Source organism: Passer domesticus, chromosome 4, assembly GCF_036417665.1.
Source record: "Passer domesticus isolate bPasDom1 chromosome 4, bPasDom1.hap1, whole genome shotgun sequence".
In the NCBI taxonomy this organism is placed as follows: Eukaryota; Metazoa; Chordata; class Aves; order Passeriformes; family Passeridae; genus Passer; species Passer domesticus.
Window position 1 is genome coordinate 16,720,851 of NC_087477.1, and position 14,941 is coordinate 16,735,791.

Consider the following 14,941-nt stretch of genomic DNA (forward strand, 5'->3'; position numbering starts at 1 on the left):
CAAATCTTCCACAGCACAGAATCTTCTTGAGATAATTAGGCCAAGACAACATAAATAGCTTCTGTGAAAGAGCAAAGAACTCTGATTTTCTCTTTGGAAAGTTTTCGTGGCCCAATTTCAAAGACAAATAATACAAGAAACAGCTCTTATTATGAGCCTGCCATTATAGCCATAGTAATTCTTTCAAGAGTTTATTCAGACATGAAAGAAAACTTTACCCTAACTGAAACTTGGCACACAAGTCTGAAAGACAATGCATTCATTTTAAATTAAAAAAATAAGCTCAGATTTTTAACTATTGGGAACATACGACATGAAAATGTTACAGAGTTTTATTTTTTTGTAAAGAACCCATTTAATGCACTAACCTATAATCTGGCTGGGACTTCCTATAGTATCTATTACGGTGCTATAGTAGGAGACAGAACTGCTAATTTACCATATAAGCAAATGATTTGGACAATAGTTTTACCAGCTTTTTATTTAACATGACCTAATACAGGTTTATTTGAGAAGGGTAATGTTTCTTTTAGAGGCCACAGGGCACATAATCCCATTTTAGGAGCTCTGCAAACACTCTGTTTACATAATGGATGTTAGGAGATCCAAAGTCTACACATTTTTCACTTTCAGCTTCAAGTTATCACCCGTGAGCAATTCAGTTTCTCAGACTAAAGCCCTCTTCAGCTGTGAAGTTTAACAGGAACCTGTTTAAAGGCTGATGATGACCAGATGATGTTCATCTTGATATGGTTTAGTGGAGTCTGAGGAAATTGCTGAGAACCTACAATAATGCTGCTGTTACTCTTCACACTGGTTTGTCTGAAGGACTGAGCCAAAATCATCACAAAATCCCTCAGACAAGAAGAGGAAGCCCCTTAATCTGCCAAACCATTTCCCCCTTCCTACGCAACAGAACACTGTGCTGCCAGCATTCAGCCTCGTGGAGAGGATGAGATGCCTCCAGCTCCCCACTAAATCTCAGGAGTGAAGTTAGGACACAATACCAAATTAAAGGGTCTGCTGGCAGAGTCAGAAACAAGCAGAAAATTCCTGAGCAGCTCAACAGTCCAAATGCTGCTCTCCTGAGGGAAAACAACCTCTGCTGAGTGTCCCTGTGAGTAGCTGCACTTACATGCAGAACAGAGAGGGTCTGGGGAACATTAGGATCTGTTTGGGACTAATTAAGGACCACCTAGATTTGGGCTCACCTCTAGTGTCACCATCTGTTTGGCCATGGCTCTTTCTACAGCCTCGTACATCTGTGTGTTCTGGATCCCCAGGCCACAAAAGATGACAAATGCTTCCAGGAACTCCTCATCATTTCTGTTGAAAGCCTTGATTTTCCCTGAGTTTTCTTCCATCTTATTCACAAGCTGGCAAACCCCTAGGTCAGGACACAGAAAAGAAAGGAAGTAATACAAAGAACATATCACCATCAGCAATTAAGTTTAGGACAGATAAGCCTACAATATAAACCACCAACATATGTGAATGCTTAGGATTTTACCTTTTTTTCCCCTCCAAGGGTAGTTTCAATGTATTATAAAATAAACATTAAAATATTATATATATATTGTAAATTGAAAAGTATTTATTAGTATTTGTACACCAAAAATGTAGAGCTTTAGAGACTTGATTGTCCTGTGAAATTCTAGGGTCGTTTTCATGCTAACTTTTATTATTAATACTATTCTAGATTGATTTAATCCCTAAAGACAATTTGTCCTTTGGAGGCTAATTAAGTTTTTGCAGCCATGCCAAAAGAACATTTATCAAAGTCAGAACAGTGGTACACAGAGTTTTCACTTCCTCATTTGAGCCAGTACTAGGATTTTTTTCAAGTAAATGAGCTAAACAGGGAATACCCAAGTTGAGGTTCAAAGCTGAAGTACACTCAGCCATTTTTTTGAGGATGTTGTTGAATTACAGACTCTTGCAAACACTACTGAACTCCTTGAGAAGCATCTGACTGAATTCAGCTTAGGTTCAAACGTGCTGATATTTGCATTTGTTAATTTTCTGTTAAGAATTGTAGGCCTTTCTGCATACATGTCATTGAAGAAGTCTGACAGGTAACTTCTACCACACTTTGCTGCAGTTTAAATCCCTGACACCCCTGTGAGCAGGGGGAAATTCAGAAATACACCTGCCCTTAGTTTTACCTGCTAAGATCAGAATACTATTTGAAGCAGCTGAATTACAGGAATATGTTGTCTTTGGTGATGAGGACTGTCTTAGCGGAGTCCAAATGTTTTCTCACTCCCATGAGCATAAAAGCTGCATTTTCCTGGCCAAGTGCCAAGATAGTCCAGCTGCAAATTAAAAATTCTGAAAAAAGTTACCACGTGTGCATCTTCCCTATTACAGCTGTTAATAAAATTAAGGGAAAAAATGCAGCACCCACAAACTGTGGTTTTAGAAGAATGTTGGCCTCACAAGTTTTGACGTCTAGTGACAAGGCAACATTGTTCTGTTTCCAAATTGTATTCTGTTTGGGGAACTTTGTATCAGTCTCCTCTAAAGAGACCAAGACCATTATAGTTATAGCTATTAAATGTAATGGCAGGGTGGGGGTATCTGAATATGGCAAACAGAATTCTGAACTTTTATGGAATGAGATGGAAAGGAATGGATCATTGAATCACATAATCCTGTTAGAAAAAGATTCATTCAAATAAGGAACAAGATTAACTTTTCCTGGGAGAAAAGAAGGTGACTTACAAAACTCTTCAAGGAAAATCCCATGAAACTGACCTTCAGATTTCTGTTTAGTACAGCTTATGACATTATAATTATTTCCATAGCAACTGTGATGTAATGAACACAAGATTAAGACCCAACAGTGAATATGCCACAAAAATAAATGAATTCTTAAAAGACACAGTATTTGCACATAAATGTCTCTTAAAAAATAGAGTACTGCAGCAAATATACTGTGTATTACTTAAAACTCTAACCTCTTTCAAAAGCTCCCCAAAGCTCTGAGAGGTCCATTGATTACAAATTAAGGAACTCCAAAGTCTTTCCTTGGGACAGAGTTATAAAATCACAGCAAGATTCTGTAAAGCTTTTACCACATACCTGAGAAATGCATAAGTCAGGAGAATAAAGTTCTTTTCATCTTTCTTGCTAGTAAGATTTGCTCGGGTTTCATGTGGACAGTTTTTCTCACCCCCATCCCACTTCCCAAATTCTGGTTTGGGGTATCCTAATCTTAAAAATAATTTTAAAAAGAAACCAGACTTATAATAATAGTCATACATGCTATGTAGTATTGTAAAGGAACTTCTGGGTACTATCCCAAAGACAACTTCTTGACCTCACTCTATTAAATAATTGAACATGAGGCAGCTGTGAAGCCATAAAATACTTCAAAGAACATTTCCCAGTGAGAATGACTCAGATTTGAAAAGCCCACCTAAATGGGTGGCCTGACTGAAACTTTCAGTTTTAACTTCAATAGGAAATCTCAATAGAAAAAAAACCCCACAGATGCAACTGTTTTATCAATAGCTTGCAGCATGGTGAAATATCCCTAGTTAAAGCTCTACAGGTCATTTTGGTCTTCTAGGGTTTGTTGCAATATTTAAATAAAGTAGTAAAAGAACTCATGAAAGAAGCTAATAGCAAAAGAAATTTCAGAGAACTCCATTAGAGAAAGATGAGGTTTCTCTTTCTGCCTGAGATGTTAAAAAACAATCTGTCTTCAAAAAAGGGACATCATATTTACCCTATAAATTGGGCCATGCAATTTTGCTATCATTCTCAAAAAAATATTAAGATCATTAAAAAGTAATTCTTGGAACTCTTAATATTTACTTGCCAAATTTTTTTAAGCTGATGAAATTGGATCCATTCTCCTATCTAAGGATCAGTATATTTTATTTTCTGTTTGCTTGTAGGGCTTACTGATGCCAGGAACAAAGGCTGACACTCATTCTCTACTCTTTGGCAGCTTATTAGGTGAGCAATTTATATTCAAGTTTGCAGTAGACTTATTAGATGAGAACATGATAATTAAGGATCTTCTCTCCTGGCTTGAGACTGCTTGTTGCTGTGATTTTACTGTGGAGCACATAAATTTATCTAGGAAACGTACAGCATTATTTTTGTTACGATACGTACCTATCACTTTATTCTTTTTCCCATTTTTTATTGGTGTACACAGCAAACTCTTTATGTTCCGACTTACATTTTCTGCATTGTCATTCTGTTAAACAAACAGAAAAATACAGTTACAATTTTAAAGGCTGTTTTTCAGGTGGCTGAAGTGAAAAAGCTGTAGAGCTGGGCTCTACCACTACTCTTGGCTTACATCTTCCTTCAAAAAACAACCAGGTGATCAACAAATATGCCCACAAATAGCAGGCAGGAAAAGTACTACAGATGGGCCAGCATTCTGCACTCTTCCCAGGACTTCACAGCATGTCCCGTGCTCCAACAGAAGGAGATGAATTTATTTGGGGAGTGGAAGGATAGAACAGAGATAATGCCTCCTTTTCAAACACCTGGGGAGAAGAGGCCACAGCTCTGCTCTGACTACCCAGGAATAATGCAGCAGCTGTTGAGAAATACATTTGGTCTAACCTCTGATTCTGTTGGTGTGTGTGGCACCAACAGAAATGGGCACACGCTAATATTTCTGATCAAAAGGTTATCTTTTGTTTTTCTGTATTGTTGCCTTGTGCTGTGCTGCTGTGCAAGGACTATAGAGATTATCTTGGCAGGATTTTCATGAGGTGAGTAAGCGTGCTGTTGAAATGTCCTCCAAAGAAAGAGGCAAGCCAAGGTTTCTAGGGCACTGGCAACACCTGGGATTTCCCTCATGTCAGGGTGCATCAGCTTTCAAAACATTTATCCTACTGCCCTGCTCCTGCAGTAGTGCAAGTGCAGTCTCTGTGTTGCTGAAAAACATTTCCAGATTCCTTCTAAAAGCACTATTGCCTTCTTTTTATGGGTTTCTTTTACATACATAAGGTGAATTCCAGGAGAAAGAAAAGAGTCAAAATAACTCTAACCCTACTGGACAGCCTGTTTCCAACAAACAGTTGTTTGGATGATTCTCAAGGTATTAATTTTAAGTGTCTTCAAAATCATCACCTCTTCATTAATCTATAAATTATATCCATGGGATCCTGTCTGCACTTCTAGTCCTGCTGTTAACACAGGGTTAGTCTGAGAACTCAATTCCTGTGTTGCTCAATCCATCACAGAAACCCACTCCAGAACATCCAAGAAACCTTGCACAGGAAAAGAAGGGGAGACAACCCAGCTCCCCACCATGAGCCTGCCCCTTCTTTCCACTTACTCGAACAATCACACTGAGCACTGTCTTTTCGCATAATTTTGTTGTGTATCTCAGGACAAATTTTGGTAAAAAGCTATCTGCTGGACCATAGTAGCCCCTCTCCCTCTCATTACCCCCTTGCTAACAGGCTTAACCATAATAGTAAGAGCAGACATATTTCTAATTTCTGCATTGAAAATATGGGAAAACACATAATTAAAAGTTTGCTTTTTGCTGATGATGACCATGAAGGAAACCTGACTGGAACCTGAGCCTTGCCAAGTGACCTTCCCTCCTCACTCTCCAGTATCCTTGTGCTTAGTCATCCACTGCATCACCAGCTCACACTTCAGCTCCCAAAGAAAGCTCCCAAAGAAAAATGAAGTTGATCCATCTCCACTGCAGCAAAGAAGTTGCATCTGTAGCATTTAATCTGTGCCAGAACGAGAAGGGAAAGGAAAGGATAAAAGGGAAGGAACTTCTGGGAGCCTCCCAACACTGGTGTGTTTGCACTGTTTTAACTGGGGTCACCTTGACAGAAATAAGGGGAAATCAAAAAAGGTTTAAAAGTTAAACAGAAAAACATTTCCCATTTCTGAATTTCAGCCCTAAGCTTATTTTACTTACTGTCCATGGAAATCTTCTGTCTTTGCAGACATCTGGGATGTTGAGTGGCTCCATCGTATTCTTGACATACTGAGCATACATGTAATTGATTTTGTTTGTGTCATAGTCCCTGAAGGATACAACATTATTATTATCATTATGTCCTTTGCATAAAAGTGAGTAATTTCCTTATGCCAAGCAGGTAATAGGGATATCTTTCCCATATGAGAGAAGGATATATGGATACAACCAAAAGATCTATAATGGAATTGAGTTCAAATCCTGTATCCTAATCCAGCTGTCATCACAAAATACAACATGTATTGGTGCATGCTTTCCACCATTTCTTTAATGTTCAACAACATTAACACTGAACACCAAACTGAAGAAATAAACAATTCCCTCAGTTTACACAGATGAAGGATAAAGAATGGACAGCTGGGTTTATACAGAAATAAACAGAACTATTTGAAAACAAACTGCATGCACAAATCTAGTAGGCCTGAAAAACAAATACTGGATGAAATTCACATATTAGTTCAAGAGAGTGCAGTAGGTATCACTTGTGAATTTTCTCCTGCTAAGTTAATTTCAAATTTGTTCTAAAAGTAAAGAGACAATCAGTCACATGGAGGTTTTGTTACTGAAATAGAACTGTCTATTCCGAATCAGGACAAAGTATCTTTACAGAATCAATCATCTTCACTTTTTTAGCCACAATTTATTTAAGGTATTTTAATTCTCTTAGACCCTTTGCCTTCCTTGGAGGAGGGCATATATCCCACTTATAAACCTATTCCCATCAAGCTCCTGTAGTGTGTCCCTCCAACATTAGACTTGACTTTCATTACCTGCCTGGTGTAAGGATCTTCCAGGGCTAGAGAAGAGGAATTATTCTTTTGTTATTTCACACATACAAGGCAATGCCCCACAATTCTGGAAAAACAGTCTGATTTGGGGCTTGATTCAGTGTCCTTGATTGCATAACAAGCCTGAAATGCTACATTATGTAAAGTGATCCTTCCCATCTAATTCACGTCATTATATTTCTGCTCTTGCCTGAAATGGTGCCCTTTGAGCACAGCAGAAGTTGTAACTGCAGTGGTTGGCTCCCAGTGCAGTCCTAGGCATTTAGTTGTGCTGCCTCATGAACAAGAGTCTGATAGGCAACTAAGCCTCCAAGATCCCTCTTCCCTGTCAGGTATGAAATAAGTTCCTGGCAGCCCATGCAAGCGGTAAATAACATTTTAAGTCCATTAACTAGTCACCATAAAAGGGATAGTTAGGAGGAAGGCTCCCTTCTTATGGAGTAGAGAACTAAAGAGGAATTTTCTTTGTCACCTGTGATCTTACCAGGCCATTATACCTCTGTACTTTCTGGTTGAACACTGTCTAAGACTAACACAGCTCAACAGCTTTTAGTTGCTCAAGTCACACACTTTGGACATAATTCTCTAATATAGGGAATTAAACTTAATATCATAAATATTTACTGCAAAACAACATCAAAGGGGCTCAAAATCTGTTTCTTCCCTGCACAAAATATCTGCACTAGAGTGTTTTATATACAACTGTGTCTCTTTCTGACAGTATTTGAAACAACTGTTTTTGGTGACAGAGACAGTAATTTTTAAACTTCAATAGAGAGGTTCAGGCTAACTTTGGGAACTATTTTATCTGAGTATTTTAATTGAGCTCTTTATCTCTTTTTTTTCCTCCCACTTGAACTCCTTAGTGGTTTCCCAAAGATGAGTCAGAGTTAGAACTTTAGGACTCCAGTCTTGATTTAGACAGACATATTCTTTGAGTCATCTTCCTTATCTATGAGTTGAGGATAGTGATTAAAATAATTGATTAAAAGTATTATTTTGGTTATTGTCTACTAATTTGCATATGTCTCCTTTATAACATAGTCATCCACACAGATTTCTTTGAAATCAGTTTTAGAGGAGCTCCTCTGTGCATTTCCATAGCTTAGCCTTGAAATACAAATATGTTCTTAGACTGGCAAAGTTAATTGATCAAGCCCTACTCCTGCTCTGCCAAGTAGGGCCTTTTTAAGGCAAGAGACTTGGTCTATGCCCACTTCAGGGGAAAAGGTGCTCTATAAAAATAGGAGTAATACATGGGATCCAGCAGAAATACGTCTGTTATTATGAAAAGAATATTAAAAGCATAAGTTCCTTCAGAATTCTCCTAGGATGAACAAAAGTCAGAATTAATTGGTTTACCTCTTCAGATTTTCAGCTGAATCCTCTAATTCCTCAGATTCCATGTGAAAGACACTAGAAAATGTATCCTGGAATATCAAGAGGATGCTTGAATATACAGGTGTATAAGGCTGTCATTATTTAGAACAGTATTACTCATTAAAACCTTGTTGCAGTTATCAAGGCCAATTCTGTGCTACAGACAAGTGTAAAATTTAGCTTCATTCCACGTCTGTCATCAAGCACACTGGATCCTACCATAAGAGTATCTTTTGATACAACTTTAAGTACCACTGAAGTGTCTTGATCTAGTCATGACCCAGAGAAGAAATAAAGCCATGCCAAATTTCTATGTCAGAACAGAAATTCTACAATTGCACAAAGGCCAGAACCTCTCATGTCAACACCCAACCCGAGCCAATGCCATGAAAGAAAAGATAGAAAACGAAATGACAACAGAACATATGAGAACAGAGGGAAGCCAACCCCATTCCCAGGGAATAAACACTTCTGCCTTCAGACAGAATAAACATACTCACTGGACAATCTTCATCCACTATGAAGATGGTACACCTCTGCACCTGCATGAAGGATATTATAGTGGCTGCTATCTTCTTCAGGATCACCTCCAAAGACTGCTGCTCTTCAAAAATCAGGCTGGCAAGGTCAAGCAGCACCTGAGGAAAAGGTCATTTGTGAGGGTTTGACTAATTGTGATTTATGCAATAATTTTTGTTACTGATGTCTTTGAGTCTTCTCCTCTCCCTTGAATCAGGGAAGCCAATGTTTATGTCTGTGACCAGAAGTAAGTTTTGGCTTTCACAGGTTGCAAGGTAACAGTCAGTATCAGCCAGTTTTTATGGAAGAATTAAATAGCACAATAAGCTGTCTGATGTTTTCATTCATTCAGAGAAGCAGAATAGATTTAGGCATTAATAGGTCAAATGAAACCATTTCAAAATTAAATCCAGACAACACAGTTACTGTCCTTAGGAAACCTGTTTTCCTATGGCTCATGTGTGCATTTTCAAACCAGTGATATTTACATTTTCTAAGACTTCTGAACACAGTTGTTCTTGGTTGTAATTCTAACAGCTCCTAATTAACTCATTTGGTGAAACATCATTTAAATACAGTCTGCTGTATTTCAAAGCTGCTGTTGAAAGACTTAGCTGCTCATATTTTTTTTCCTCTCAAGAAACATGAAGGCGTTTAATAAATGATCCAAATTTGTACCAATTTACAAACACTGATAGTCAGTTGGAAATTCAGACCTTCCAGGAAAATTTTAAAAGAACTGCTGTCTAGTCTTTTCTCTGAAACATTATCTCATTATACAGGGCAAGCATATTCACCCATAAAGGCCATGGCACTAATAACCCATCAAAACCAAGTTGGCAGCAAAGCAGAGCTATAGCAATCAGAAGAAAATTCAAGTTTTCCATTTGATCGTTACTGAAAATATGCTTAGTGACTGTTATACTGGTAACAGCCTAAAGCAACAGTCTCTATGCCCTCTGCTATTCCACAGGGCTATTCCTGCTCGTAATTTCTAGAGTCTGACACCTCTGGTTGTTTAACACACATGGTGAGCCACAGGATAATTGCAGGCAGTATCAAGTATGTTAACATGGAATGAGATTTCTGACATATGGCTCCACCTGCTTCCCCTAGACAGGCCATTTCTCACAACCCAGGCCAGAATGTGCCCAGCCTCTTCCCTGTGCTGCTTGTGAGAGCTTTATCAGAACCACACAGCATTTAAAAGCAGCCAAGGAATAACTGCCACATGAGAAACAGAAAGAGGAGGTGCTGATTCCATGCAAACCCTCCTGATTTCTGTGTCCCTAGGACAAACCTGCTGCCCGTACCTGATTGCGCCTGTTCTCGAGCAGAGACGTCTCGTACAACTGAGCGTTGTGAAGAACAATTCCACAAAATGCCAAATATGCCGCAAAATCCTGGAGACAAATGAACATCGACAACTCTCTGAGATAATGTCCCACAGCATCTGAACTTTATTCAAAGATAAGCTACTGCAACATTTTGTTTTCACTCTGAAGTATTAATTGATATTTTTGTTGGTTTTGGCAACCACACGTTCAGGATCTGGGGTTTTTTTTCAGTTACTCCTAATTTCTTATTTCCTCAAGAATCTCTTCTCCTTTTATTTCGCTAAAATCTGAAGATCATTATCTTGGTATGAGTAGGGTTCATCTGAAATGCAGCTTCAAGGAAAAAATAATTGTGCAGCAATGCATATTTCAGCTAGAAAAACTGACCACAGACAACCAGCCCTTCTGAGGGAACTGAGTCTCTTGGGAAGTGAAATAAACATTTGCTAACATAGCAAACCCACAGCCAACATAGCAAAACCCCAGTTTTTTCCTCATTCAGGATGGGATTAATTCTGATATCCTACAAATACTCAGTGTACATTTTATTTTAAAGGGGAAGTTTTCAAAGAGAAAGAATGAATTCTGATTCTTTTACTGCTGATTGTTAAGTCAACTTCTTCAGCCTGAGCACAGCCTGGATTTTGCCCCACCAATCTGAATATGAAGTCTGGAAATTTTTGGAAAGTAACTGCACCGGGAGAATTAGGAATCCATTATGTTGTCTACTCTCCTGATTCTCTCATATATGCATAATGTATCTGAAGGCTTTTCTTTTCCTGAAAATTCTATACTAAGAAGTGACATGATATTTAAAAGAGAATCACTCCACAAATTTCATTATTCATATTGTGTTTGATGGGCTTGCCTGGAGAGTTAAAACCAAGTAACTAAAAATTATGTCAATTGAAAGTGTTTTAAAATGCATTCCAGAAGAGTAAGCCTGTTTTTCAGAGATATATGACATGGTGATCCAGAAATTAAATTACTTCACATCCACATTTCTCATGGCCTCATAAAGAAAAAAATTTGCAATATTCCTAGGAATGTTTCTGAGCAGGAGGAAAATTAAAAATATATCCATCCCCCTTCCCCATAAAAACAGAAGGGACAGCTTTTATACCTTTTCATCTTGTTCAGTGAAAGTGCCACCAATTCCAGATTTCTTGTTGATTGCTTGAGCCACACCAACAACCTAGTGTATTCAAAATGGAGAAATCAGCTAATTTTTAGGGGTATGTCACTGGATTCCATTTCTAGGCATATTTATATAAGATAATAATGATCATTACAGGTATTCACTTGGTTCACCGTTAAATCAAAATGTTTCTCTCTCATGCAGAAACATTTCCTAGATTACAGGATTTTAAGATCTTACCCTTTTCCCTAATATAATTCTGTGTTTCCATTCCTTTTGAGACAAGGTATTATTAATCTGACAAAGTATAATGCAAAACTTTTACATATTTTCAGATTTTTTAGCATGATTACAACAACTGATAGAAAAAGCTGCAAAGAACTTCCTTTTTTTGAAGTGTAATTAGTGTAAAACCAATGCAAAATGCTAATGATCAGGTTTTTTTCATCTTGCTTTTTTAGGACAAACTAAAGGAAAACTGTGTGGTGAGCATGTTTAAAAAGTTATATTTAACCATGTAACTTTACAACATCGTAAAGTTGTAACTGCTAAACTGATGGAAGACATGTGGTTTTATTTTTCTAATGGAAAAAAAGACAATTTACTATCTCTTAGCCCAGCATTCCCAAAATGCTGATGCTGTAAGTGAGGCCATTGTTCTTTAACATGAATCACTGCCAACTGTGGGCTCAAAAATGTCTGTCTGAAATAAAGCTCAACTGTCAGCTCCATTCCATACAACCCCATTTTTCCCACAGTCAGCCTCTTACTTCAGTGAGGAATATTTCTCATCCAGTGGACTTCCTTTCTGTAATAACAGTGCACCACCAGCCTGTATGCTCCTCTGGCAGACTTTCAATGAAAGTTATTATGCTTTTATGTTCACCTACATGTGCAGAGGTTAATGCTTAGATCTCTTCTCATGCCACTGTCTCTCCTGGCTGCTGATTTAATTTTTTTTTTTTTTTTTTTTCAGTTTTGATCTGGCATGAGCTAACTTTAACAAGGCCAGAGGCTTTTCACCCAAAAGGTGAGTGCTTTCATGTTGGTTGTTTAAATACATCCCCTCCATGAAAGGAAAGTGTGCAGTGCTTAAAAAAAACCCACAAAACTACAAGAAAACAGTAAAAGGACCATATTAACACAGAAAAAAAGGCTATTTAGGCTCCTTTCATCAGCATTCCAGGTTTCAGATACATTAACAAAGGCAGGTGTTCCAAGAGCCAGTTTAGATCTTTGATAAGGTCTTTCAATACAGGATTTTAACTGAAGGGGGAGGATGTAAGGAGGAGAATAAACCCGCTAAAAATTCATGTTGACTTGATTACTATGAAAATTTTGTGCATATGCAAACCCTTCTCTTTTTAGTTGCTGTTTCAGTGGCATTCTAAGCTTCCAGACAACTGTGTTGTGCCCATTTCTTTTTCATACAAAATGAACAGTTTTAAAAATTGAACTGACCCAAATTCTGGCTTCATTTATGTCAGTTAAAATTTCAGTGCACTTTTCAGAATTCCATAGAATATGGTGCAGAGACAGTAATGAGAAAAACTTCAGAGGGGCATTTTTTAGCCATTGGAGTCTTGACTGTAACCAGGTAATTAGGAGAAGATGTGGGAAACTAGAGAGGATCTGCTCCTGTTACTGAAGTAATTATGTAATTAGGACAAAAGTCAATCATGTGGTAGCATCTGGGGCCATGGAGAGCATATGCCTGCATTTTAGAGAATACAAAGCACAGTATGAAACCCAAATCCTCATTCTTTAAACTTATTCTAAACAAATCACAAGTAATAGGCCTGATCTGGTCTCCAGCTTTTAATAAATTTAATAAATCCTGATCCACATTACAAGGAGAGATTTCTTCTAATTATCAGATAACTACATTTTTACTGTTTTATTGCAATAGCTGTGTCCTGCCTCTAAAAGGAGCAGGCTACCTTGAGTGCCCAGTAGGTGACAACTGATGACTTCAATGCTGAAGACTGTGCTCTGGATTTTATATGGATAGTTTCAGGCTGCAATTTTTTGCACATTAGAATTACAGGCCTAACTCTGTGAAAGCTGTTCCAGCTCTAAAGACAGCTGGTGCCTTTTTCAGTAGGTTCTTACTTAAGCTTACTTCTAGTAATTAATATAGCTTCTTAAGGAGATATATCTTTTATTTACTTTGCTGACACGTGAAGGAAAATTACATTAAAGCCAAAGAACAGTAACAGAAATGGGAAACCTGACACTTGATAGGAGAACATACCCACTACAGAAGACAAAGTTACTTTGCTGTCCTGATCTTGTAGAGGTTGGATTCAAGCTTATAAAATTGTCCTGCAGTGACAGAACTGTATTTACAGATTTTCATTTTTTATCAACAAAAACTTCACATCCCTTTCTATCGTTCATGTCTGCAGCAGTCCCCATGCTTTGCAGCAGTCTAGCTACCATAGTGTATGTCTCAGCATAAGAGCTGAAAAATCCATTGAAGAAGCAAATTACTGACCTCCATAATCCTGCAGCAAGACTGCTGCTGGAACTGAGTTTCTTTAAAATCAGCTTGGCTAGGCCTGCTCTATCCTGCAATGATTGGGATGTGATATCTGAAGGGTTCACTGGGGGAGAAAATAACTTCGCTGGCTAAAGGTGACATACCCAGTCCCATTTTACACCATAAAATTCAACAGGGGATTTTCAAAGGCTGCTGTAAGTAGCAGCATCCCTGATTTGTTGGGACGAGCTTCCCAGTGACAGGAGATAGGGCCCAGTGAAGAACAAACCAAACAACTGAGTAAACATTGCCAGAAAAAAAAACCAACATTTCCCTAGCCAGTTACTAGGAAATTCAATCTTACACACTCACAGCTTGGGAGAGATGTCTCAGTTAATTCACCTAAAAGCTCCATATGAGAAAATCCTACTGATTTTTAGTAGAAATTAAACTGAGATTTCCTTTTATGAAAATTACTATGCCCAGCTCAAGGCAAAAAAAAAAAAAGAAAGAAAAGCAGCACTAATAGAAAATAGTGTCATTCCTGGAGATGTTGTATGGTAGCTGTAGTGGCTGTGTGCTTCAAAAACCATCCATTCTCCAGGTATCCCAAACCTACTGGAGAGCTCCACGAGTTGGTTTAAGTTGAGGAGTGGAGTAAGGATGTGTATTCCCTATCCAATCCTGTCAAAATGACTGTTTGTTTACAAGTGTCTACAAAACTGTATCAAAGGTAAAGTCCTCTTACTGCACTACAATGTATCTCATTCTTACTAATTCTTGGGTCCTTTTCATGAGCTCTTCTGTGAATCAAATTGTTTTCATTTATGGAATTTCTTACTAGCTGTTATTTTTAAATGAGACTTTGGTTTCTCACATGCCTCATGGAAATATAGGCAAATGTGAAAAACATCTACTGGAAAAATCTCCGTACTTTAGCAGGCCCAGAGGATTTAGTAATCAGCATGAGATTTTCCTCCTCTCAATTACTGACTCTTTTGTTTTAAAAAAAAAATAGCACTAATACTAAACAAACAAACAGAAAGCCCCAGTTGCTCCTCTTTCTCAGTATTTATTTTTGGATGTCTTCCAGAACCATCTTTTAACTGTAATTGCTGACATCCTGGGCTAAGGCAACATTCGCAAGCCTCAATATTTCTAGAGGGGCTTTGGGGATTTTTAAATTTTATCTATTTATTATTTTAACAGGGAGGAACCAGTATTCTGGTTTTGTTGTTTGGGGGAATTTTAAACAGAAAAAGCAGCAGGATGCAAATCAAAAATTAAGGACTGATTCACTGACTCCAGTGTCTCTCCAAA

General features: G+C 37.9%; 1 protein-coding gene across 9 annotated transcripts in view; it reads right to left on the reverse strand.

The window, feature by feature from the left end:
• The window catches only part of PDE5A (phosphodiesterase 5A), a 102,661-nt gene that overhangs the window by 16,412 nt on the left and 71,308 nt on the right, over positions 1-14,941 (reverse strand). For all 9 annotated transcript variants that reach the window (XM_064416370.1, XM_064416367.1, XM_064416366.1 and 6 more), the window contains 7 exons: positions 11,125-11,196; positions 9,978-10,067; positions 8,646-8,783; positions 8,128-8,195; positions 5,918-6,026; positions 4,129-4,213; positions 1,212-1,387 (listed from right to left, as the gene is read on the reverse strand). In XM_064416370.1, the coding sequence (XP_064272440.1) occupies positions 1,212-1,387; positions 4,129-4,213; positions 5,918-6,026; positions 8,128-8,195; positions 8,646-8,783; positions 9,978-10,067; positions 11,125-11,196 (738 nt within the window). The remainder of the gene's footprint in view (positions 1-1,211; positions 1,388-4,128; positions 4,214-5,917; positions 6,027-8,127; positions 8,196-8,645; positions 8,784-9,977; positions 10,068-11,124; positions 11,197-14,941) is intronic.